The 27,149-nt window shown below is 39.5% G+C and overlaps 2 protein-coding genes across 3 annotated transcripts in view; one reads left to right on the forward strand and one right to left on the reverse strand.

The window, feature by feature from the left end:
• frmd5a (FERM domain containing 5a) overlaps positions 1–16,141 on the forward strand; it is a 61,165-nt gene extending 45,024 nt beyond the window's left edge. Inside the window, exons 5-14 of one of the 2 annotated variants that reach the window (XM_087797663.1) lie at positions 944–1,041; positions 3,168–3,291; positions 4,110–4,197; positions 5,550–5,638; positions 6,761–6,824; positions 6,926–7,017; positions 8,202–8,276; positions 10,079–10,147; positions 10,223–10,329; positions 12,596–16,141. In XM_087797663.1, coding sequence (XP_087653789.1) covers positions 944–1,041; positions 3,168–3,291; positions 4,110–4,197; positions 5,550–5,638; positions 6,761–6,824; positions 6,926–7,017; positions 8,202–8,276; positions 10,079–10,147; positions 10,223–10,329; positions 12,596–13,167 — 1,378 coding nt within the window. In that variant the 3' untranslated portion in view covers positions 13,168–16,141. The remainder of the gene's footprint in view (positions 1–943; positions 1,042–3,167; positions 3,292–4,109; positions 4,198–5,549; positions 5,639–6,760; positions 6,825–6,925; positions 7,018–8,201; positions 8,277–10,078; positions 10,148–10,222; positions 10,330–12,595) is intronic. The other variant, XM_087797664.1, reaches the window with a different exon arrangement.
• An 831-nt stretch (positions 16,142–16,972) lies between these two features.
• Positions 16,973–26,218, reverse strand: blm (BLM RecQ like helicase). The gene is made up of 22 exons (XM_087797934.1): positions 25,928–26,218; positions 24,477–24,537; positions 23,878–24,388; positions 23,658–23,802; positions 23,343–23,449; positions 23,164–23,278; positions 22,453–23,090; positions 21,928–22,104; positions 21,738–21,856; positions 21,094–21,207; positions 20,910–21,008; positions 20,686–20,834; positions 20,502–20,608; positions 20,183–20,343; positions 19,832–20,027; positions 19,572–19,759; positions 19,354–19,498; positions 19,080–19,279; positions 18,417–18,612; positions 17,613–17,735; positions 17,353–17,536; positions 16,973–17,279 (listed from the first exon to the last, which is right to left on the reverse strand). The coding sequence occupies exons 1-22, from the start codon at positions 26,020–26,022 to the stop codon at positions 17,096–17,098; spliced, it is 4,014 nt and encodes a 1,337-aa protein (XP_087654060.1). The 5' UTR covers positions 26,023–26,218; the 3' UTR covers positions 16,973–17,095.
• Between the last annotated feature and the right edge of the window lie 931 nt (positions 26,219–27,149).

The raw sequence follows: 27,149 nt of genomic DNA on the forward strand, positions 1-27,149 counted from the left end.
ATGGGGGTCAATACACAACCCATGGATAACAAAATAATGTCCAAAGAACACATGGTAGTCAATACACACTTATGTAGAACAAAACAATGTCCAAAGAACATGTGGTGGTGAATACACACTCATGTAGAACAAAATAATATGTCCAAAGCACACATGGTAGTCAATACACACTCAGAGATAACAAAATAATGCCCAAAGAACACGTGGTGGTCAATACACTCTCATGTAGAACAAATTAACATGTCCAAAGAACACATGGGGGTCAATACACACCCATGGATAACAAAATAATGTCCAAAGAGCATGTGGTAGTCAATACACACTCATGTAGAACAAAATAATGTCCAAGGAACACGTGGTAGTCAATTCACACCCATAGAGTACAGAATAATGTCCAAAGAACACATGGTGGTCAATACACACTCATAGAGTACAGAATAATGTCCAGAGCACACATGGTGGTCAAAACACACCCATAGATAACAAAATAATACCCAAAGCACACATGGTGGTCAACACAGGCTCAAGGAGAATAAACTATGAAATCCAAAACAGACATAGTGGTCAATACACACTCAGAAATACTCACAAACAATCCCCTGTCTATATATATATATATATATATATATATATACATACATATTGACGGGCTGCCATGCTCAAATAATACTGGTTGGTCGTCCACAAAATGAGATGATTTTTCTCCACGTATGTAAAGATATTACATAATTGTGCGTCTGGCTTTACACTAGAGCGATGACACTTCAACGACTGTTGAGTGTGAAAAGCTGTTGGCGAGAGAGGAACCGCTGCAAGTGACAGTTTCAGCGAGGACTCACTTTTCCCTGCAGATCCTCTCACCTTCTTTTTGCAAAATCATCCACAGATGTGTATCTATCTGTACTGAGACGTACCAGCTGAGATTCCATGTCTTTCCTTCCAGATATCTCGTCTTCCTGCAAATCAAAAGAGACCTCTATCATGGACGACTCCTGTGCAAAACCTCGGACGCAGCGATGCTCGCCGCCTACATCCTTCAAGGTAAAGGAAGGTAACAGATGCTAACGTCTGCCTCACGCTGTGTTTGTAAGACAGCTGCTCCAAAACAAGTTTAATTTCAAGAAGACAAAAAAGGTCCCTTCCTTACGTTTTCCTCCCTTTTACAAGTTGCTTTTCAGCAGAAAAAAGGCAAGACATTATTACTCGTCTTCTAGAAAAGGCAAATACAGTTCAAGATTTGTTCTTTATCTTTAGACTTAGATTGTATCTTCTTGTTCTTTATTTCTCTTTGTTCTTGTTCTTATTTATTTTTATTTATTTTTTATGAAAAATTGCTGTATTGCTGTGGCTAATAGGAAAAAAACTATTTCCCAAAGGAGACCTCCTGAGGGATAAATAAAGTTCTACCTAACCTTACCTAACCTAAGACGGTGACACTGCTGAGAAGCCACCGTCAGATAAAAACATTTTAAAAATAAAATGGCATGAGCAGCAAAAAACAGATGATACATCTCACTATAACGCTGAGTCAGCAGGAGATCTACACTGGTTTCTTCACAACAAGATGGTCACATATTGTGTTGGCATTTGACTCAGTTTTGCTAGTTTAGAGACTTGTTTTTAGCAAAGGTTACATGTCAAGTGTCACAGGCCAATATTGCTATATATACACTATATACCTATATATATATATATACTACTATATACTATATATATATATATATATATATATATATACTATATACTATATATACTATATATATATATACTATATATATATATACTATATATATATACTATATACCCCAGCTCGGGCTCTGAGGTCTGTGGATCAGAATCTACTTATGGTTCCTCACACACGGCTCAGGACCAGAGAAGAGAAATCTTTTCAGGCTGTTGCTCCTAAGCTTTGGAACGATCTTCTTCTCTCTTTGCGCTTGATGGAGTCTACTGACTCCTTTAAGAAACATCTTAACACGTTTCTATTTGTTCAGGCTTTTCCTTGAATTTCTCGAACTCCTGTGTTGTTCTCAGTATTATCTTGATCTTTAAAGTATGTACTTTTTTGAGTATTGTTTTGTTTGTCTAAGCGCTTTGTGACCCTGGTCTCGAAAAGCGCTATATAAATAAATATTACTTACTTACTTACTTACTTACTATATATTGTATATATATTTATTATTATAAATCCCTTTTTTTTCCAAACAAAACCGTAATAATCAGTTCAGAAATAAATATTTAATAATATTAAATAATAATAATATTGTATTTATTCATGTGTGGTCTGGTTTAAAGCACATCATGAACTGGCCCCATAGTTGGAGACCATTGAGTTCCCTGCCAAATTAAAAGCATCAGAGCTACAGAATGTATTTGATTTCTCAATTCAAAACTAACTCTGTACAGATTTCCTTACTATACATCAAGTATGTATTATCTTTATTAAATTAATTTGTATTAAATGTATATATTTTCTTAAAACCATAGTTTTATTTTCTACTCTGACAACTCTAATGGTTTGAAATCGATTTAAAGTCATATATTGTTGCAGCGGAAAAACACTTTACTCTCCAGATAACTTTCATATTGACTCGCATTGAATCAGGTTTGATGTCAGTGGAGCAGGTAACTCCAAAACTATAAAGAATACTCACAGAAAATATAATGCTTAAATAATTAAACAGGTTTTATACATTTAAATTTTTACTCTTTGACTCCAAACTTCTCTAAAGCGTCTCCAGATGTTTAAGAAAGGAATGAATGCGTAGAAAATATTTTTTCCTGAAGACTAAACTGCTCAATAAAGCGTTTTATTTCAGGAATCACTTCATTCTCTGCAGTAGTTTGTTGTGAATATCTTGACTTATCGTGACACGGCGGATAGAAACACTTTTGATGTGGTAATCTCTCGATCTAATCGTGGGCCGTACGGATGTACGAACGCTCACTCCTGAGGTGCCAGAGATAGAATCTTACGAGTGTTTTGGGGGAGCAGCTTCTCTGGAGGAGGGGCTCATGAATTAAAGATGGCTGCCTGGTCAGCTTCTTCCTTGCACAGAGAAAGAGGTCATGGAAGGGATGCGCTGTGGCGTGAAGAAACCATCCCCGAGTCGTCTCTTCCTGACTGTAACTGTACGGCGATGGTGACGAAGTTTCTCTTCTTACAGCGGAGATCGGAAACTACGACCCAGGGAAGCATCCCGAAGGCTACAGCTCCAAATTTCAGTTTTTCCCGAAACATTCTGAGAAGCTGGAGCGACGGATCGCAGACATACACAAAGCAGAGCTGATGTAAGAAAAAGAATCAGAAAAAGAGGAAAAAAAAGAAGTTTGGGGACCCCTGCTGTGATTATCAGCTGCGACTACGATAATCGATGCTTTAAAGAAACATAAACTAATTCTTTAAACCCAAAATACAACATTAACATGTGCGACCACAGACTTTCATTGAAAAATACAATACCTTTTAAAATGTATTTTTAGAGAACTTTATAGTAGTATCATCGTCATTATATTTGTCATAATTACAAATATTCACTGCTAAATCCTCTGACAAGTGTTAGTAGTAAATGTTAAACTTAATATTGATTTTTGGAAAAATATTTCGTTATACAAATTTGGTTTAAAATCTAATAGATATTAAAAATAAAGGCATATATAGAGCTACACATTTATTATAAGAAATGTTAGTTTTGTGTGCACAAGACAGACACACACACACACACACACACACTCGCATACAACTAGTATCTTGGTCATTTCACTCAGTTGCGTCACACATTCAATATCACTCTCCAGAATGAACAAAAATGAAAATATCTTCACGGTTAAATACTCGATCGACAGTATCCGATGGTTCAAGATGATCAGCACGAAGCTTCCAAGGAACATCTAAAAACCTGGAGTCTATTAATGACTTTCACTGAGACACAAAAGAGCTGGAATTAAATCAATCAATGTCTGGTGTGTGAGCTCAGTGTGAGCCTCTACCGCCCACTAGTGGTGATAGTCGGGGCTCGTTCACATAACGGTATTTGAAGAAGGAACCGTTAGTTTTTGTTGCTTCGTTGATATCCTGCAGAACATCACCTTCTGTCTTCTCATCTCAGAGGACAAACACCTGAAGCTGCAGAGAGGAACTTCCTGCTGAAGGCACAGATGCTGGAGACATATGGTGTTGATCCACATCCATGCAAGGTGAGCGGCTGCTGCTGCTGTACGTGTATATTTATTGAAATACACTAAGAAAAGTACTCGAAATTTGTTTTCTTTGTCAGGGATTTAATTAAAACAACACTTTTCTTTTTTACTTTTCACCAAACATAATGTATTTTATATATAAAACACATTTAATTATTTATTCCATGCCGTCTTCCTCTTGTTAAACTTTACTTTATCTCAAAAATCGTTCAAAATATTTCTGCACAAAACAACATGCTGTCCTCACACTATGTTAGAAAATATCAATATAGTTTAATATTTCTATGTCTATGTTTTTTCCCGACAATACTGTATCAATATTATTAACAGCACTGCTTGGATAAAAAAAAGGTTGTTTCTTCATATTTTTGACTTTTAAATTCTGTTTTATTTGTATTATAGTTCTTCTTTTATTTTGAATATATATACAATAATCATGCAAATATTAATTCATTCATGTTTGTTTATTTTTGTGTTGCAAAAAAAAAACTTCTATGCCCTAAATGGCAGCAGTTTTTATGTCCTCTGCAGCCAAAGAAACAATAACATCCCTCGAGATCCTGGCGATGACTGAGGACGAGAGGATACAGTTGATTGACTCCAGCAGCTTATAAAGTTGATGTTGGGACATATTTTGGTGTTTCAAAACAAATCATGTTGTCTGTAAATGATGCAACACCAGAGTCAAGTACTCGATCAATACTACAAATATATAGTTGTTCCTACAGTATCACAATATATCGTATCATGATACATATCGTTAGGTTTTCAATACATACATTAATCTTCAAAGATGATGATCATATATATATTTTTTTGTGACTCATTGAACAGTTTCAAACAAAATATACAAGAGCCGTCTGTCTTATTTTCGTGGATTCAAATCTTAAATGTTGTGTAAATAATTATAATGATTGTTGCTGTAATTAAAGTATATTTCATGACAATCTCTGACAATTTTTCGCCGATCTATGCAAGATTTAGAACAACAGTTTGTGGACGCCATCTTTTCTTCTGATGTTCCCGTTGAGTTCATTCATTTTCAACTTGAACTGGATTCATGTTATAAACAAACATAACCGAGGGAAAGTGCGAATGGCTCTTCTTCGTGTGCCGCAGTGATCGCTCTTCCTTCTTTTTAATTTAATTTCTAGGCTGAAATATTTCCGTTTTAGGCCAAAATATTAAATGAAATGCAATATTGTGATGAGAAGAAAATCTGGGTTGGATCAAGAAATGGTTGTATATGTTTATAAGCATTTAAAATCCATTAAGATTGTCAACACAGATGCGGTAATAGTAGCTTTTAAACCAGAAATTAATTATAATATATTTTCTGTCGTCTCCAGGATGTGTCCGGCAACCCCGCCTTCCTCGCCTTCACGCCCTTCGGCTTTGTGGTCCTTCAGGGAAACAAGAGGGTTCATTTCCTCAAATGGCAAGTTCTTTTAAATCAAAGTCTTCTCTACCGGCGACGACGACACGTTAGACTTAGACTTAGACTTAGACTGCACTTTATTGATCCCTTTGAGTTGACACTCTCAGGGAAATTTCTATTTTGCAGTAGCACAGAAGGAATAGAGAAAAACCAAAAAGCACACAGAAGAGGACGATAGCATTAAATAACAAAACAGTAACTGAATATAACGACAGTATAAACAAAATAAAAACATAAATAAAATAAAATAGGCTAAACAAAGTGACTTTACGTTACTTCAAATGAAAGTGTCAGAGTGTTGTTAATCCACTGTAGAGGTGGAAGTGTCAGACTCCTTCCCCTCCGACTCCAGCCCCAAGCAACCTCCTCCCCCCAAGTGAGGAGTTGTACAGCCTGATGGCGTGAAAGACAAAGGAGTTTCTCAGTCTATTGGTCCTACACTTGGGGAGCAGCAGTCTCTGAGTGAACCGGCTCCTCTGGTTGGTGATGACAGTGTGCAGAGGGTGGCTGGTGTCATCCATGATGTCCATCAGTGTATCCAGTGTCCTCTTCTCTGCCACCGACACCAGAGAGTCCAGTTTATTGCCGACCACAGAGCCTGCCCGCCTGATGAGTTTGTCCAGTCTGGATGAGTCCCTCCAGCATACCACGGTGTAAAAGGGGATGCTGGAGACTACAGATTGGTAAAACATCCGCAGTAGTTTGCTGCAGATGTTGAAGGACCGCAGTCTCCTTAGGAAATACATCCTGCTCTGGGTTCACGGTGACACCGCGTCCTCCTCCAGCTCGCCCGCCCACAGCTGGAGCATTTCGCAGTCGAACAAACCACTCGTTCCATCTGCTACTGCTACCTGCGTCAGGAGCTCCCCGGCTAGCTGGATGCCAGATGGCTAATTAATGACACCAGCTTGATCCGCAAACATGTTCCTGCGAGCAGCTGCCTCTCGCTGACGTGAACATCCTCTCTGCACACGTTTATACTTTCACCAACAATCGTGTCCTCTGGGACAATGGTCGCTTATTTGTTGTCACCGCAACACCCATGCTGTTTATGTCATCCCAGTGGTTTTTTCATGAATAATTGAACCGTCTGTGGCTTCTGTAACCTTTCCTGCCCCACAGGCACGAGGTGACCAAGCTCAAGTTCGAGGCGAAGACGTTCCACGTCCATGCAAGTCAGAGAGAGGTGAGACCGTTTGAAAAAAAAGGCTTTTAAACATGACTCTGGGAAATGGTTTTGTTATATTGTCCTGCACGCCTCCTCCTCCTTCTTCTCTCCACGTGCAGGACGAGAAGATCGTCTTGACGTATTTCGCGCCGACGCCCGAAGCCTGCAAGCACCTGTGGAAGTGCGGCGTGGAGAACCAGGCGTTCTACAAGTGAGTCACGAATGTCTTGCTAGCGGCTAATTGGTGTCCTGGAAAACGAGGGTCACCGTATGTGAGGGCGCTCGCACGCCGTTTCCTGTCGCAAGCGCAAGAGAAATGGCTTCGCAGCTCCGGACGTGAGTTATAGCTCGCGCTCCGGCCTGTCTTTTTGAAGAAGCGCTGATGCGGACGCTAGTGAATCAGGGGCGAGGGGAGCTGATGGAGGGTGAAATGGCAGGGAGAGGTCGTGCCTGAAGGACACGACGACGTGAAAGATCTTAAACTGTAAATCAGATTCATTTCAAAGTGTCGTGAGGAGGAAAATAAATCTTGTGAAAACCCAACTCTCCTGACTCGCATGTTTCAAATGTCTTCCTCTCCAAGATGCAGCAAGTCTCTCATCATGACCATGTTTTAAACTTATTATTTTACAAAGCTCACCTGCGTCTGAAATCTCGTCAAACGAGAGGTTACGAGAGCGTAGTCCATTATCACGTAATAATGGGCTTCACTCCTCCTCCTCCAGCCAGCTGTCCATCACGCCCGGCTTTGTTTATAAAACGAGTTCCTTAAAAGTAAAGACTTCCCGGATTGATGACGCGTGGTGACAAATCTCAATGCTTGACTAATCACAGAAGGGTGGGTGTGGTTATGGTAAACCTGATTTAATCTCCGGAGAAAATGTTTTCAGTGGGCGGGGCTTAAGCACATTGTCTAATGTAAATATTTAAATGAAAAGAGAGTTTTGTACAAACAGAAACATACTGATGATACAATAGAGTCCAACATCTATTTAAGACGCATTAGTTGCACTTTAAGGTAACCAGAGTGCCTCAAGAAAATATACATATCTGTTCAATTCATTATTCCGAAGCACTACGACGCCACCATTATCATAATCACCAAATGTATCGATTGTAAAATGATCTCCTTGGCAGAGGTATGCGCCGTCACCGAGCATTTCTAGCGTCAAACATGTGGAGCGGCTGACAAAGCCCCGCAGCAAAATCAAATATTAATGTCTCACTTACAACGACAACACAAACCTATTGAATAGTGAATGCACAGCGGCATGATATGGTGTTGCGAGGAGAGGTCGTTCATTATTCAGCACCATCGTATGCTAATGCTAACAGATTTTTTTGTGAAGTTCACGGTCGTGTTGGAATTGATTATTTTGTTTGTTTTTCCAACAGACTTGAAAAGTCCAGTCAGGTCCGCACCGTGTCCAGCAGCAACCTGTTCTTCAAGGGCAGCCGCTTCAGATACAGGTAAAGAACACCTCAGCCCCTCCCCCACAACACCCTCCGTTGCTGAAGGTGCGTTCAGGTTCTCCCGCTGGACGTGGCCTCCTGGCCTCCACGTCAGCTGGTTCCTCCAGGACTTTGAAGTCACCTTACAGGATGGAGGACGTTTCTCTGAGACTGCTACACGTTCACCTTCATCCTAACTTTCGTTTGACAGTGAAAAAAGGATGAAAGAAAACATTAAAAACTAACAAAAAATGTAGTTTAAATGTCGAAGGTTTATACTTATTAAGATGTAACAGTCTGAGGACTGCTCAATACATTTTGTTCGGCCCAGATTAGAAAGCATCAGTTTGACAAATGGACCAGTGCTGCTTCTACAGTCATGACCCTGGATTGGTACCAATACTGGCACCGGTTTTTACCGAAATTTAGTCCTAAAATACACAACTTAACTCTCACAACGTTTGTTTTTGCTATGAAACTATGTTTATATTTTGATTCTGGTAAGAAGTTTAACATGTTTTTAAGTCTACAAGCATTTGTGTCGAGCAGCTTTTAAGCACAAGCACTTTTCAAGAACCTAGACCAGAATCTGCAACCCATTGATCCAGAGCCACATGTTTCCTTCACTCCCTTGATGCAACTCTCACCGTTTAGAGACACATTTGTAGAAAGAAAATAAAACAATATAAACTGATCATACTCTTTTAATTTATATTTTAATGAGAAGTTTGTGTGTACACTTTGTTACTTTTTTCTTAAATGTTATTTGGAGTAACGTGTTTTTTTCCAAGCAGTATTATTTGTTATATACTAAAAAAGAAATTTATTTTAGTTAAAACATTTTAGGTAGGTTTTTGTTTTTTCAAAAAAAAAAATATATATATATATTGTATGTCACAGTACAGATTCTAGTAGATTCTACAGTAGGATTCTAGATCCTACTGGTAGGGAATCCTACTACTGAACTAGGATCTGAATATTGGAATTCCAATTTGTACTAGGATGATTCCAGATTCTACTAGTGTATTCCAATCTCTACTAGGAGAGATTGGAATTCTACTACTGTATTGGGATTTGAATATTTGAATTCCAATCTGTCCTAGGACAAATCTACCAGGACAATCTCTAATTCTAATAGGAGAAATTCAGATTACATCAAAATGTTTTGGAACATAGACTAAATCATTTCACACCATTACTATTCAAGGTGAATAACTTCGTATTTTAGATATCTGATAACCCTTCTGTCAATACACATTGTAACCACGGGGACAGCCGTCTGGTCCAGGTCATGGACTTAATTCATTTGGACCATTGCGGATTGTCCCATGATGGACCGGAATCAAAATTTGTCATAGGACAATTCGCCATTAAAATATCGTCAATAGGAATTCCGATATGTACTAGTAGGATTCATGATCCTATTGGATTCCAATCTGTACTGTGACATATATATTTTCTGATTTTGTATAAAATAATGTATGGCCTTTTTAACTGTGTTGGCTTCAGTCACTCTGATTTTGTGGCTCTGAGTGAGTTTCACCTTGAAAAGTGTCTGTAACCGTGACCTAAACGATACAAATCCCTTGTCATGAAGACTGTTAAGTGTGAACTGGTCCTGTCGCCTGAAGAAAGAGCTGAGCCAAAAGATGATTCACTGCTTAATCATTACCATAATTTTTTTTAGAGGTAGGGTGAGAAGCTGGGTGATCCGTGAGAGCCTCAAATTAGAACCTCAGCTTTCCTGCATCCAAGGAACACATTACATTTAAATGAATTTCAGAATCATTCTTGAGTTTCTCGACCGTCTTTTCGAACAGCGGACGAGTGGCGAAAGAGGTGATGGAGCAGAGTGCCAAAATCAAGCGGGAGCCTCCCGAAATACACAGGTAGGAAGGACCCCCCCTCGCTCTTCTGTCAAAGAATGGCAAAAAACTAATATTTGCGTCTATTTGTGTCTGCAGATCTGGTTTAGTTCCCAGCAGAAGTTGTCCGTCCATCACTCACGGCCCTCGCCTCACCAGCGTCCCGCGCACACGCCGGAGAGCCGTCCATATTTCCATCATGGAGGGTAAGAATCACAACTCAAAGTCTAGACGTGACCCAAGAGAGACCGATCGGAACCCGATCAAAACGACACAAAATGTCTAGTGCACTCTTGAGAGCATTTTTTATTGTGCACTGCTAATCCTGCGAGTTGATACCGACGCACACTCGCCGCGGTAACTCGACCTCCAGCAAGTATGCGTCGCACTGAAATGTTCCAAAGCATTTGTGGACACATGCTTCACTCCACGGTGACCCAGAACAGGTGGTCTCCCCCTCCACTGGGTCCAGGATGACCCCCAATAAAAAAAAAAAAAAAACAACTCTGCCTTTAAAGAAGCCACAACAAAAGACGGTGAAATCAGGTCTGCTGGCCTTTTCCAAGGGTTGTGTCGTCCCTGGAAGAGATCTTCTCCCCCCTAGTCTGTGCTGACTGCGTGTCTTGCCGTGGTATTAATACTGCAGCTGAAAATAGCGCCCAGTCTTTCTACTCCATGTATGTCACTGGGCTGGGTGGAGCCACTGCTGGCCTCCGTTGCACCACAGCGGGCGCCTCACACACCGAGCAAAGACCCCCGGGCCTAAAAACTCGCAGGAGACCCGTGGCCTGGACTCTGGGACCATACAGGACGGGGATCTACAGCAGCAGTCATGGTGAAGTGTCTGATCCGCATCACCACGCGGGTGAACGTCCACCTGCGTATGATCAACCACTGCTACCGGGACGTGAAGGTTCGCGTGCTCAGTCTGGGGCCTCGAATGCTGGGCAAGGCCCTGGGGGTCCTGCCTTTGTACCCGGCTCTGACCGAGCAGCCGGACTCTGCCAGTGCGAGCCCACTTTCTGGGACTCCGCTGCCTTGTGTTCCACCTAGCAACCCTCCAGGTAAACCACAGATGATTCGTGGAAGTGTGGTTCTCAAGGTTCATGTATTAGCTCGAACTAATATCTTAGGCTAATGTCAGAACTTTTATTTGACTTTAAGTGACTCTGTGTTAAAACACGACTCATCAGCTGCTGATCCGAGAGTCCGGACTTGAGCTTTGAATCCATGGATTCGTTGTGTCGTTGTCATCGATACACAACATTGATTTGTAAACACTGTCTGCATCCGTTTGTTGTTGGTCTAATTAAACGTAGAGTAGATGAAGAATCAATTTTTCGTGCTGCAAGGTGAAGATCATCTGAGGTATTTAGTTGCACAATAGCATTTCTCATGTACTACCAAGTATAAGGTGCACTACGCACATACTTTTTCACGGCAATGTCACATGTATTAAGAATGAAATATCCCATTGAACTCGGGAACAAAGCGTTATGGACAACCGGGATATTTTTCCGGAGGAGTGATCTAGACTTGAGTCATGCAACATATTCTGGATTTCATTGTACTCCTTGGTACTAAGGTCTTTCTATATATCAGAATCTCCTCCAAACTACTGGCTCTATTCAGGGAACTACATCTGAGCAACTCATTCTTGAAAGATCACTGAAGCAGAACATTTTCCTTCTACATCAAAATTGAATGAGAAGGTTTGGAACAAGGTCCATCAATCTTTCAATCCTGGTTTAATCCACCAATAAACCGACTCAAGGGAACTAGCCCTTGTTTAAAAATACTCTGGAGGAACCAAGACGGCTTGAGTCCAAGTCTGAATGAGACACTATACAACGGAGGTCAAACTATTAGTGACCAGAGCTTTGTACAGCCAGTTGTTTACTTTGCCAGTAATAATGATGATGACGGGAAAAACTTGCTAAACTCCAGGGTCTTGAGTTTAAAATGTGTTCAACGCGATTCATTTAGAGCAACTGATGGACTGTGAAATAAATTGAAAAGGTTCTATTACGCATGTCATATATTGATGCTTCAGTATAACTGGAATGTGACACGTTTGGGATGGAAACTTTGAGATCTGGAGTATCAAAGAGAGACAAGTCAGTCATGAAAACCAGTCAGAGCCCAGATTTTTTGGATGTATAGAGAAGGAAAGTTCCTCGAGAAGAACAAGTAGAAGTTAAATAGAATGAGACTAATATGTAGAATCTTATTGAATCAGAAAAGAAAAATGTATTTTTTATTTTTTCATACCACAGTAGACAAACAGTTATGCTCTATGATCCGCCATTTTGAGTTTCCGTTAACTTTAGACCCGCTCTCCATCAGAGTCACCAGCTTTTTTTAAAAGCAGCTTCAGAGACGGAGGACGGTTGTTTGACACAGACGATTGTAGTCTCCCCAAGACGTGTGGATGTCCCATTAATAGACTCCCATCTTCTTTCCGTTGACCAGGTCTGGAGTCGTTGCGTGACAGTGCCCACTCCACGCCGGTGCGCTCGGTGTCCCACAGCGAGTCCTTCCTCCCGCGCTCCCGGAGCCAGGCCACGGACGCCAGCGAGGGCACGTCGGTGATCTCCGATGACTCCTACAGCCCCTCCGACAGCGTCCTCCCCACCCCGGTGGCCGAGCACAGCATGGAGCTGGCGGCCCCCCGCCAAATCAACGGCGCCCCCTGCAGCATCGAGGAGGAGTCCGAGGCCGGGACCCCTTCGGGCGGCGATATCAGGGCGGACGCTCGGTCCGCGCAGGACGGCGCGTCGGGCGACTCCGCCCTCAGTGACGTGGAACAGGTGAATAAGTTCGTCTTGAGTGTCCTGCGTTTGCTCCTCGTCACCATCGGACTCCTCTTTGTTTTGCTCCTCCTCCTCATCATCCTCACCGAGTCAGACCTCGACATTGCATTTTTACGTGACATCCGCCAGACCCCGGAGTTCCAGCAGTTCCATCACGAATACTTTTGTCCCCTCAGGCGGTGGTTTGCCTGCAAGCTCCGCTGGGTGGGAGAGTTGCTCATTAACAAGTGAGGACTCGTAGAGTTCCCCCAAAAACTCCGGGGGGTCTGAGAGGAATGTTAGGACTCTGCAGAGATCGGGGGACGACACCCGTCCCAACCCTGATCCCGACAAATCCTCCGCTTGGACCAGCCCTGGTAATCCTGACCCAGGAACTTCTTCTCTCCTTCACTTTGCGTTCAAGTTCACCCTTTTCTTTTCTCCTCCACCACCTTTTTTTTTTTAAACCAAGAGGACTATTTTAACAAAACCTTCACCCATCGCAGGTCTTACTTTTAATACGAGTCTGTCTTGTTTGACTGAACGTTGCCTTTATTTATTACATTTGTTAGGAAGCAGGGTTCGACTTTGCATACAGCCTTTATCGAGTGTTTAGAAATGGTTCATTATCAGGTTGTTCAGGAAACGGTGAGCCCATACCAACCTCATCTGGCTCAGGTTTTTTGAGGGGAATCCAGATCACAAAAAAAGTGTATTTACAACACCGACTATGCCACACTTGTACTGATGATTTAAAGTCTGTGTTACGCTAGTTAAGTTGATTTGAAGGATTTTGTAAAATGGGAAAGAAAGGTTATTCAATGGGGAGGTTTTGCTAGTAAATAAAGCATGAGAGTCAACGCTATTAGCGCATGTGATTTAGAATCATATTTACAGGGAAGGACGTGTATAGCTACAATTTTTTCCCGACAAGAAAGTAGATTTTGGACCAAAGTTGTCGAGGTAATGCATCTTAGATGTATCAAGATTACACTCAAAAGCATGGAGTGAAATAATGGTATGAAGTTTTCAACAATTTGGCAAACACCTGGCGAAAGGTACGATCTTTTTTGTTAAAATTTTCAAAAATATCTCCAGCGATGATCTTCTGATGACATTTGTTTTGGCTCTCTTTTCAGCTGGATGACACTGTGTAAACTAGTTTGTTGACATGAGCATCAAACAACCTGATTTTAGCTGCTTAGAATTTGTGGAACCACAAGTAAACTACTGTGAGAGAAGGTACGAGAAGGATTCGGGTCGGCGTTAATGCTGTGAAGGTTGAGAATGAAAGTTTTATTTGGTGTTGAAATCTGCTCTGTTGCTGAAGGCGAGAGAAGAAGAGAAATAACAAAACGCCTTTTTTTTTTTATTTCAACAGCAGATTTGGTGGATTTGTAAAGACCTTTAAAATGTATCTGGTGCAAAATAAGGATGTTCATTTTTTAACGTCAATGAATGATTAGTTTAGATCGAAGTGCAAGGATTTGAACCATCAACTTTTGATGTTTATTTTCATCATTTCGTTTCCCCTCCTTTTATTTTATCATGACATTGAAATTCAATGAATTTCAATTATTTCCTAATTTTGGTTTGAAAGCAGCAGCTTCACGTATAATAGCACATTAGAATAACGATGTACTTTTGTACATAGTAGTGGGTTTCCTAATATATTGACAGGTGTTCATGTATATTTTAACAGACCTGAGATGTTATTTTATTATGGAAGATTAAATTATACTTTTTTTAGAGATGTGTGTCGAGTCAAGTAAAAGTTTTTGGACTTGTCGTCGTCTAAATCGATCACACGTCTACTCAGCAGAAGTTTTTTCTTTTTATTTTAAGTGTATTTGTACGGTGGATTTTGTCAGGCATACAAATACCAAATAATTAATGTTTACGTTTCCATATTTTACTGCAAGAGTTTGAAGGATTCTGGTCTTTTGAAATTGGCTCTGGATTCAGCATCATTAATTTGTCATCATTAATTCGACGTTATTCAAGAATAAAATTGGTTACCGATCGAGCCAAATCATTTTTTTAATTTGAAGGAGGGAGAAAAGTGTAAAATCCAAGAGTTCACAAATAATGTTGCTTTGACTGGCAGCAGCTCTAAATTTAACTACTGACAGCAAATGTAGAAAAAAAGTATTTAAATATCGACTTTGGTTGTTTCAGCTGCAATACCCAAGAATCAGAAATTCTCTAAACTTGATCATGTATTTTGAATAAAATCTGTTGTGTTTTTTCAACATGTCTCCAACTCCTGCAAACAAATGAAGGTAAAGGTGTCCTCGCTGCTACATGTTGACTTTTCATTTTAAAGGTTACATGAACAGAACAGTCGGCAAACAATAAAAGGCTAAAAACTTGCAGCAGAAACCAAGTTCTTGTATTTGCCAACAATCCATTATTGTTGTGGTTTTAAAAATATGAAATACAAATGTTTTAGGTTTTAGAAAAGCTCCTTAAACTAAGTAACATTTTAAACTCTTAATGAAAAAAAATCTATAATAAAATATGTAAAAGTACCTGTGGAAACTAAAGCAAAAATAAATAAAGAAGCAAAGAAAAGTTTGCAAGACATAATTAAAATATTTAATAAATCAATATCAATTATAAATAACTTGTTAATATTTTTTAAATACAAATGTCTGGAAAAACACCAAGAAAATGATGCGTATAAAAGGTTTACAATGTGAGCAGGATAACTTGATATTAAAAGCTAAATCACACACTTAATTAAAATAATTGAAAGCAAGAAATATGGAAGGAAATCAAAACCCCACTGTTATAAATAAACTACTAGTTTAGAAATAAAACATTGCTTAAAAGTGAAAACAAATGAATAAATGTAGCAGTGCGGACACAGCAACTAAAGGAGGATTTGTTGGTATTTGCTGAGAAAGTTTTTGGCATATTTTTAAAACCATGTGAAGGAGCTTTTGAGTCGTTTCATTTGAGGGAGTTTATTTATTATTTCAGACACGAACGTCATCTTGACTGTCTCGATTTTTGTCGTCAGCGTCATGTAGCTTTTGTGGTCGTCGAGCCGAAACTCAAGAAGCAATAAATCTGCCTGAATATGTGACGTGTACAAAACAACGAGGATCCATGTTTGATATTTGAAACGTCTCTTTTCTGTTGCTCGCTGCTGTGTCATGATGTTTTATAAAATATATTTTATTTCCAGGAACTTGTGTTCGTTATTTTCACACATCCGGTCCATTTTTAACTTTTAACGACTTCAGAACCTTTCAGAGTGAAAAATAATGATGACGTGGTAAACAAAAGGTTTACCGTCGCTACATTGAGGTCAGGAATCACCATGGCAACAGCATTACACACTTCGTGGTTCTTACTTTAAATCAGTTACACACTTTTTGGACAAACTATAATCATTAGCGAATTCTCAGATAATCAATGTGCTGCACCTCATTTTTTGTTACCTGGCAGCAGATAAGGTAAGGTAAGGTAAAACTTTATTGATACAAACAAGACCATCCATTTAATTAACAAGCAAGTATCTTAGTGACACGCATGTCACTTTAAGGCTACTAAACCTGTAAAATATCGTCATAAATCTGACACACAAAAGTGAAATAACGTTTTTCAACAGGACGTGCTCATAAGACATTAGCAAAGCTTTTCTTAAAAATCGATGATAAGAACCGATGGTTTAACTTGGCAAAGGAAACACCGCCATCTAGTGGCTAAGAGTTTGTGTTTAAATCCGAGCGATAATTTCAGTTTTTCTAATATTTAATATTATACTGGTCATCAAAAAGCAATATTTTTTAAATATGACAAGCAAACTACAATTTTCTGAGACTTAATTATTTCTTGTTGCTTCTTTTAAAGGTTCTGCAGCGTGTTTTCAACTGATTTTCTTTTTGCAACATCAATCACTGTGTTTAATCGAACAATTAAATCCTGTACATACCAAATCCAGAGGAGTCTAAGGAGCATTCCTTGTCCCTCCAGTATTCTTCAGAACTAAAATAATCTTTCCCTAGCGTTGCTCCTCACACTTGACCTAAAATAAAGAAGAGCAGTGACACGTTAATAATTAACTTTAATAACATTTGTGAGACATTCACCATGAGAGAATAAAACAGGTTTATACAGTGTAAACAATGAAGCAGCAGGTTCTTTAAAGAGCGTCTTGAACTCCTTCTTGTCACAAGTTAGAGTAAGCGGGCTTCAGAAAGGGTCTCTGGTTATGTGGCGTCGGAACCGACAAAAATCCCGGCCTTCGTCCCGATGAAGACTCTGCCGCTGCACCTCTAGACCCTCTACCCGCCGACTGTGGTCTAGATCCACCACTTGAGTTGGACCAGGATTTGTTGCCGCCGTAGCCACGACTGCGACACACAGAGAAGAGACGGTTGTGAGCCATGGATCTGAACCAGCGATTCATCTCTGCTGGATACAAACCCTTTACTGTAGGAGCCCGAACCCTTTTTCTTCTTGGAATACTTGAAGAACGGCGCCTTCTTCCTCTTCTGGCCCTGAGCAGCCTGATTACGGAAGTATGTTGACGAGTCTTCTTCCTCGTCGTCCTCGTAGTCGATGGCCGAGCGGCGGGTGTCGATCCAGCTGTCGTCGGGCTGCTCCTCCACTGAGAAGATCACAATGACGAATGATCTCCAGCAGTGGAACACACCACAGTACACTTAGAAATGTAACCAACTTACCTGGAAGTTGCCATTCTGAATATTTCTGGAGAACTTGAATCACTTCAGCGCCGTACCGCTCCAGCTTGTCCTCCGTCACACCGTCGATTTGGAGCAGGATCACGGGGTCAGTGGAGAGCTTCTCTGTTTTCACACGGAAAATATTTGTTGAATAAAAAGCTGGTCAAATGACAACATGTTTTATCAATAATCCAAGGTTTTGACAAAGAGAGCATCTTTAAAGATTGTAAAATAAAGGACTGACTGCTTTTTGTTTAACGATAGAGGGGAAAACATTGAAGTAAAATCCTACTAAAAATAATGATTCAGAAATGAAAGGTAGTCCATCACCAGATAGTAATGTGATTTTAGAATAAATAATTAAGCCTTTCAAACCTTAAAAAAAACCCTTCCAAAATAGTTTCAAAACATTACAAATGCTTCCAAAAACAGTGAACTCACTTCATGTAAAGGAGAAATGGAAAAGAAATGAAGTGGATGATTGACGCTACAGTAACACAACAAAGATCATCTTGCTCTTAAAGATAATCGGATGGAAAAATAATATAATTTTTCACACCAAACAAAGAAAATTTACATTTAACTTTTTTTTTTTTGGGGGGCATTCTGGAAAGATTAATATTTGCGAGGAGGTTCTGGGCAACAGGAATCCAAAGGACCCACGATATCTGGATAACATTTGATTACTGTTCAGGGTCTAAATAAGAAAGATCTGCATCTCTTTAACATTCTGAATGATTCCGTTTGTGTACAATGTGTGATTGCCAAGTGATTAAAATAAGAGATAAAAAGAAGAATATTTACCTGCTATCTTTTTCAAGGTGGCGGTGGAGAAGATGTTGAAGTAGTGAATACCAAAAGCTTTCCCCAGCTGCTTGCACAGATCCGTCAGCTCCGTCAGACACTTCTTAACCATCTCGTCTCTCTGTGAGACTTTGTCCACCACTGTTGCTTTCTGCTTCCTGATGCTGGAGGCGCTCTCCGTCTCGTAGAAGTCCACCTGCATCGTGACAGGTTCAGGTGAGGATTGTATAAACCCTGCTGCCATGATGGATGTCAAGAATAGTGACTGAAGAATATTCTTGGGTGAATTAAGGTCACACAGGTGGAGAAACTAAAATGTATCACAGAAAATAGCAGACTTTATAGAACAATAAACTATTATAGTCAAAACCTCAAATATTACGGTGTGATAATTATTTAAGGTTAAAAGTGTAATAAAAACCCAATTCCAGAACAACATAGAACTTTAGCATCTGACTGCACAAGCTCCACTTCTTGTAAGTTGAATCTATTACGTTACTGCCACCTAGTGTCCTGTTGAGGTCATTGCTAACAATAATATTTCAGAAGCAACACCGTAATCTATTAAAAATAATTTTAAATGTCCAGATTTTTTGCACTCTCATCATTTGCAGTTGTTTGAAGATTTTTTTTTTGCCCCAGACAATGTTGATCACATATTACCTGCATGTTTCCAGACAAGATGTTCATGGATTTCGGTCCTGCAGAGATGTACGAGACAGCTTGTCCACCGTTTGTGATGTAAAGGTCCTCTTGCAGGACGTGGTCCAGAACCAGCTTTTTGAAAAGGCGGTCAGCGTTATGTCTGGAGTAAGCTCCTCCAACACCAAACATTCCGGTTTGTACTTTAGCCGTCTTTGCACCTGTGAACAAAAACAAGCTGGTTTAACAAACGGCTTTACACGACTCACTCTGGATTCGAGGATTCGAAACACACCCATGAAGATATCCACCAGCATTTTTAGAGTCAGCCGGGTCTGCTGGGCCGTCCTCCCGTATCTTGTTCCCACTTTCTCACAGAAGTCCTGGACGAACTGTGTGATTTTCTTGACATCATCTGTGACGTCCCTCAGTTTGCATTGCTGTAAAGTGTTTAAAAAAAAATGTTCAACACAAAATTCAAATCAAACCAATATAAGGGAGAGAAGTACGTACACTGGGTCTGGTGCAGTTGTCACAGCTGACGGCAGGATGATCTTTACAAAAGGATTTATTAAATTTCAGCTCCCCGAAATAAGCGAGCAGCTGGACTCTCCTGCACTCCATCAGGTTCTCGCAGAAGTGCACCATGCTGTGCAGGTTGTTAGTGTGAGTGCCTTTTGTCTGTCTGTCTCCGTCTCCCACTGCAGAAGATCACAATCAGCCGACCAACCAAAGAACAGACTGTGTGACAGTACGCTAACAGAGACACCTACTGTTGATCATTTTTTTGATGCGGTGGGCATCCGTGTAAGAGTAGAAGAGGATACAATGGGAGATCTCCCCATCTCTACCCGCTCTCCCCGACTCCTGGTAGTATCCTTCCATTGATTTTGGGAGACTGGCATGGATCACATATCGCACATCAGGCTTGTCGATGCCCATGCCGAAAGCAATGGTCGCACATATGACCTAATAAATAAATAAACAAACAAACTGATGAAGAATTCTTAACTTGAAAAAAAAAAATGTTATCCCAACTTAACAGTTTCTTTTTTGTCTGGTATCAGACGAGTGTAATGGGACTGTAATGGACTACAACAAATTATAAGAAAATTAAAATTCACCTGGCAGCCGTCCTGATTAATCCACTTTGTCTGCACATACTCTCTGTCGCCGTCATTCAGACCAGCATGGTACGCCAGAGCTAAAATTCCGGCTCTTTGCAGACTCTTGGCCATGACGTCGCAATCGTTCCGAGAAAAACAGTAGATGATACCAGAGTCTCCTGCAACACAGATGTGAAATTATTATAAACAAATATAAAACTTAAATCTTTTTTTTAAGTTTAAAAACCTCTTTTTAACAACAAACACATGATTAACACAAAAACAAAAAAAATCAATTTAGAGATCGTTTCTAAATGTAGGAAAGTGGAAAACACACGTGGGTAGTGCTTCTTAATCCAGCTCATGCAGTCTTCATCCACCTTCTTGGGTTTCTTGGGTAGTATGACATACTTCAGGTTAGTTCTGTTGAAGCTCATGGTAAACCTAAAAAATGTATATCAGAGGAAATTAAAAAGGCTGTTTTACAAAAGGCACCATCACATTTCATCGGGAGCACGTACACTTGTGGCCGAGCCATGTTCAGCTGGTTCAAGATGTCCTTCTGCACACGGGGCGTGGCGGTGGCGGTGAGCGCCATCATCGGCACGTTGGGAAACTTTTTCCTGAGCTCGTGAAGTTTCTTATAGTCCGGTCGGAAGTCATGACCCCACTGATGGTGGAGATGGGTAGATTTTAATGCAAGTAATTTGATTAAAAGTCGATCATGCAGACGACAGAGACACACCTGACTGACGCAGTGAGCCTCGTCGATGACAAACCGAGCCAAGAGGCTTCGCTCGTACAGGTGTTGCAGGGCTGAGATCAACTTATTACTGGCACTGACCTGCAGTAGCCACACATTGGAGACGATTTATATCAATTCCTCTCAACACACAATATTAAAACATGCGTGTTTAAGATACTCTTACCTTCTCTGGAGTGACATAGAGAAGTTTAATGCTGGGTTCTTTCCTGGAAAGCTGCATATAAATTCTTGATGCTTCACTGTCACTTTTATCACCAGAAAGACTCGCCGCCGAGATCTGAAAGAACAACATTTAGAAAGTAGATCAGCTGATCATTAACTAAAAAATGTTATTTTGGAAAAGTCATTTAATAGTCGATTGAAATTGATCAACCATAACCTTGAGTTTGTTAAGGAAATCTCCCTGATATAGTTAAAATACAGCTTTATTTTCTAGTGTGCATCATAGTTATAGCAAACTTATTTGGATTTTGTGAGACTGATGAGTGTTTTTGCCTCATTTACATGAAAACAACACTCTCAATTACAGAAAACTATCATTTTTAAATGAACTCTGATTTTGTTTATATCATCAACCAAGCAAAATAGTTAACAATATGGAAAAAATAAACAAGCGATACATGTTCAAATGACTGACAATTGGACAGAAACCTAACAACTCCTTAAGATGCTAGTCAAGTCGCCGCCATGTGGTTGAAACTGTAAACTTTGGTAGTTCTTTGGTAAATCTTCCGAAATACAGGAAAATTTGGCATTAAAATACAGCATTATTTGTATTATTTGCATTATTGGTCAGGAGAAACTTACATCTAGAGTGGTGAGCTTCTGGATCTGATCTACAATCAGTGATTTGAGAGGAGAGATGACCACTGTGATTCCTGTTGACATGCAGGCTGGAAGCTGGTAGCACAAACTTTTTCCACCGCCTACAAAAAACGCATAAAAAAAAGTTAACAACATAAATCTACTTATTGCAAACTTCCAATTAGGATCCAACCTGTGGGCATCAGAATGAAAGTATCTTCCTTCAGGATCGTTGTATTTATGGCTTCCAGTTGGTTGAATCTGAATTGATGCAGACCAAAGCGCTTGTGGAATATCTTCATCATCTCCTGAGAGTGAGGGAAGTTGAAACCCCTGAACCGTTCGTGAGCAGCGTTCCTAAATGTGGGCTCTGTAAAATACATTTTTAATTCAAACATACAGACTGCTGCAGACTAATGCAATTCCTGGACAAAAACAGTTTGAGATTCAAAGTAATTTGCAATGAAATATACTTGTCTCCATGATAGTGTCAATTGTAATGCTTGGTAGTATCATTTTTTTTTTTTAATTAAGGGGGCCAAACCCTTTTTCTTTAAGGAACAAAGGTCAATATTAAGGGCCTTGAAATAATCGTATTTATCAATCAAATATGTGAGGTTTACCATGTTAAATGCAAAAAAATATATACATTTTAAGAAATACGTATGAGATGAAATATAGATCAACATTTAAATCATTCGTAAAACCATTTACTCACCAGGAGAGGAGACTTGAGGAGCTTTGGGTTTAGACACAGGCGTTGCTAGTTTAGTTTCCCAAGAGGACTTGCTTGGTCCTCCTTCCCTTATAGAAGAAGTCGCCGAGCTGAAGTTCGAGGAGGTGCTTGGAAGCTCCTCAAAATAGTCAGGAATGTCCGAGTCGTTGAAGTCGTCAATGTCAAAGTCGTCGACGAAAAACTCATCCGGTTCTTGGACCGGCGGAGAACTTTTAGGCTTGCTGGCTTTGCAACTCTCAGTTTTCTTGGGCGAGAAGAAGAGATCTGCGTCGTCGAGGTCCATAGCCGACCTCTCAGATTCACCAGGTTTCGAAAGAGTGTCCATTGGCGAGTCACAGATGGTTTCATAATCCAAGCATGTTTTGTTGCCCTGTCTACGGTGCAGATTATTTTCAGCGAGAAGACTGTCCGAGCGATCAGAGTCATAATCTACAGTGATGACTGAAGACGGTCTCGTCTGAGGTTTCTTTAAAGAACTGAAGCTGCTGAAAGACTTCCATTCTGAAGCTTCATAACTAAAAGAAGGCTTTTCTTTAAAACTGGCATCAGAGACCACGGTGCTGTCCGGCTGCTGGGGGCCCCGGAGAGGAAAACAAGTACCAGTCGCAAGTATCCTTTTTCTGCAAAACACAGGTTAACCACCTTTAGACTGGGACATCATAAAATGTGTGGTGTAGTAAAGATATAACATACCTTTGTGCCCTCTTGAGCAGAAGTTCACTTCCACCAGTCAAGCCTATGAGTTCATGCTCAGGGATGGAATCAACCAGACTGCATATGGACTCCATGATACTGACAAGTTGGTCATCTAGGAGGTCCAGAAAACCGTTACAAAAACCTGAAGATTTAATTCAAAGCAGCTTTAAACCTACTTGTGTTGTTTTTGCATTGTTGGGCAGAAGGGTTCTGCAGTGGGACGAGAGTTTCTTTCGACTTGAAATTATCTTCTGGTCTTTCAGATGATTGCTTGACTGTTCTTCTGACACAGAAGACAATGTATTAAAAAACGACATTTAAAGTTAAAATAAAGATTTTGTTCGTAAACATGGTAAATTATAAGCTCTGGAAATAAAGCATAAATCTTACGATGGTGAAGTAAATGTATTTCAGTACATACAATATACTGAACCTCGCTTGGTCAACTAGATAGGGACTGTCTTTTAAAAAGGTCATTATTCCGTACGTACTTGCTCTCAATTGGATATTTGGTGTTTGAGATCTCGTCCGGGATCGGCGAAGGAGGAACGCAGTCCAGGTCTTCATCATAATAATCAGGTTCTGAGTTTGCGTCAAGGTTTATACAATTCTGGTCCTCCCATTTAGTCTCATCATCTGCGTGAAGTGAAAATAAACATTACGTGTAAATAGTTAAAGATATTATACCAACGATTTGTATTATAATGTTACCCGTCTGTTCTTTAACCGGCTCGGTCACACCATCAAGTTCATCTTCACTGTCCACAATAACAGACATCATGTAAGCAGGAAGACGTCTTTTGGGCTTTTTAACCGGAGACTCCTCTTGACTGCTAGTTGCTAAATCCTTGATCTGTTTAACAAGATTCAGTTCTTTTTCATCTTCCTTGGATTTAACCTTTTCTTCAATTGAACACAATGGCCGTTTGCCGTTTCTTCCAGAATTGTTAGATCCAAACGAGTCGTTTTTCGATTTGACCGGTGTTTCAAAATCATCAAAGTCATCCCAGTCGTCCATTGGGAATCCCATAGATGCATCAAGACTGGGGGGATTGGTGTCACTCTTTTTTGAAATGTCAGGTTTCTGTACAGACACCTTGTCAGGCACAGCTGGAGACAGCAGGGCTGCAGGAGCACTGCTACTTGCAGATTTGGCGTTTGACTTGACTTTTGTATTTGCAGCCAAGTAGCTGTTGATGTTAGATGTTTTAGGTCCTTCAAGCTAATTGGAAAATGTCAAAAGAGAACTCAGTCACCAAATTGTTCTTATTCACATCCCCGGCTTTCCAAAACATCTGAGCCTGAGTTACCTTTTTTGGGACCTCCAACTTGCTTGTAACTGTAGGCGTCTTCTTTTTAAAGCAAAAGGCCCTTAAGTTAAAAGGAGAAAAAAAGGTAAGTTAGGGCGACATAAAGTAGCTTCATTTTAAATCCAAGTTTAGACACACAATAACCAAGTGTGCATGTGCATCCACCTGATCTGAAAGGGCGGTGATTTTATTCTTTCTCAATGTGCAAAAACGTGTGGCATGTCTAGTGCCAGTGAAAAAATAGCATGAATCCAAGTGATTTTTCCCTTCACTTGAGTTAAGGATGATGAAACAAAACATAATTAATATAGATTTGAAGCTGTAATGCTCTGAACCATATCTATATATCCATCTATACCAGGGGTGGGCAATTATAATTCTTCAATGGACCACATTCAATTCTGTGAATGTTGTTAGGGGCCGTCAAGCAAAAAGAAAGACGAAAAAAATCCCCCAAAAAAGGACATTCATCATTAGGCCATGACTTTTATTAAGCTAAATAAGCTGCAATTGTATTCTTGTATGTATATATATATATATATATATATTTTTTTCAAAACATTTCTTAAACCAACTTATAAAAAACGTTTTGAGGGATTAATATATACTCGAAAAATTACACACAAAAAGTAAATAAGTGTTATGTTGAAATGTAAATAAATAATAATAAATACAAAATACATTTGTTAATGCATTAGAACCATTTATACATGATCATACTTTGACATTAGGAGGGCTGCATAAATACAGTCTGATCTATACTGTGAGATTCTTGACAAAAATCTGACCGATTCTGACTAGGACACGTCCTAAAAATGTGTTTTGTAGTAATATTACAATATTGTTATAATAATAAGCACGCATTTGGTTTATCCAGGTGGAGTATAAGTTAATGACAAAGCCCATCTTTTCAGATAGTGTGACATAATGGTAGAGTGGTTGCCTGCAGTCCAAAAGGTTGCAGGTTCAATCCCAGCTCCAGACAAGCTTGTGTCGTTGTGTCCCTGAGCAAGACACTTTACCCTGAATGCTCCTGATGGTAGACTTGGCGCAGGTGTGCAGCCTACTCCCATCAGTATGTGTGAATGGCTGTCAAAAGCACTACCGAATTTCCCCTCGCGGGACTAATAAGGGATTCTAACTACACCAAGGTTGTCATTTCACATATAGCGAATATGAAAAAATGAAAAATAAAAAAACTTCTCCCTTGACATTTGAGTTGTGTGTGTAAAATACGTTTATAGAAGAGTATAGCTAGTAATAAATTAAACTTTAAGTACTTAATGTACTGTGAGTCTTAGAATTTATGTTTGACATAAAATAAATAGTAGAAAATGCATTTTTTGGCAAACAGAATATTCGCTTAAATCACAGCGTCATTTCCAAAACATTGCAAATAACTTGGGAGTATATGTTAGCATGCTCTAGGAAACAAAATAAAAGTGACTTACCCAGTTTTAGGTTTGGACAGAGAGCGTTTGTTGTGGGCAGCATCACTGTGTCTGGCGAGCTGTTCCTCCAGGTTGTTTTGAGGCAGAGCTGACATTGTTTCAGTCACAGTTAGCAGCTGTAGCTAGCTTGTTTAGCATTGACAAGCACCCCACCCACGACAACGGGTCCGGTTGAATTATTCTACGGTAGGTTGTTTAAAGGCGGGGTTTTTTTTAAATACAAGTGCGGCTTTGGCCATTTTTATCAGTAAACCAGCTGTGTTGACACTCAACTATGTCCGACTGCACGAGAGCCAGAATTTGCGCCCATTCAGTCCTGATATTCTATTGGTCGCTTTCGTGAGAGAGGTGCTTTGTGGGAAATGCAGTACTCTTTCAGCATCCGGGTTTCAAATACGTCACCACGATATCTATTATTTAACGTTTATTCTTACTAACTTGCCATTTTAACACAAAATTACACCCTTGCATACATTTTTATATTGATAACTACATTTCTACTGCTTTTAAAATAATAATATCAATCGCGGGACCATTTGAAAGCAAACTCTAACAACTTAGAGAAATATAAATATATATAAATATATATAAATATATATATATATAGAGTGTGTTAAACTAACTAAAATGTACTCTAAATTTTATGAATATTAAAATTGTATTATTTAACTAATACTAACACATTTTTGTGACTCTATTTAAAGAAGAGTTCATGTGAAAGGAGTTATGACATAAAGATATGGGGACCTTTTCTTCTATTCATCATTCATCTATGACTCACTTATGTATAGTTAGATTTATCCATATATTTCATTTCTATTTAGAAAGAATATTTTATGTTTTCACTTTATATGCCAATAAACTCAAAAAAACGTTAAAAATCTAGTAAAATAAAGAAAAACAATAAATACATTAATAAATTGAACAACTGACGGATCATGATCTACAAAAACACTTGAGACCAAATGCCCCTGAGATACATGTGATTTTATTTGCAAGACCAGGAAACATGTTTATTTATTTTTTAATTTCAATATCACCATCATATTATAGTTTAATCTGTTTATTATGATTTAAGTTAGTAGTTCTTTTTTTATTCTTTTTTTTTTTTTTACAAAACTGGCAATATACTTCTTGAGTGTGAAAACATGAAGGTTGAAAGATAATTTTCATACGACTGGGTATTGCTAACAGCAAAAATGTTTATTTGTTATATTCCTTA

The sequence above is a fragment of the Callionymus lyra genome, chromosome 8 (assembly GCF_982586985.1).
Source record: "Callionymus lyra chromosome 8, fCalLyr1.hap1.1, whole genome shotgun sequence".
NCBI classification, from domain to species: domain Eukaryota; kingdom Metazoa; phylum Chordata; class Actinopteri; order Syngnathiformes; family Callionymidae; genus Callionymus; species Callionymus lyra.

What these genes read in the sequence shown, in the direction of transcription:
- blm (XM_087797934.1), bottom strand. Translation starts at nt 26,022, where the DNA reads ATGTCAGCTCTGCCTCAAAACAACCTGGAGGAACAGCTCGCCAGACAC. An exon ending in TCCTCAAGTCTCCTCTCCTG is followed by an intron (nt 22,105 to 22,452) that starts GTGAGTAAATGG and finishes TGTATTTTACAG; the next exon opens with AGCCCACATTTAGGAACGCT. An exon ending in CACCTTGAAAAAGATAGCAG is followed by an intron (nt 17,736 to 18,416) that starts GTAAATATTCTT and finishes GTGTGAAAACAG; the next exon opens with AGAAGCTCTCCACTGACCCC.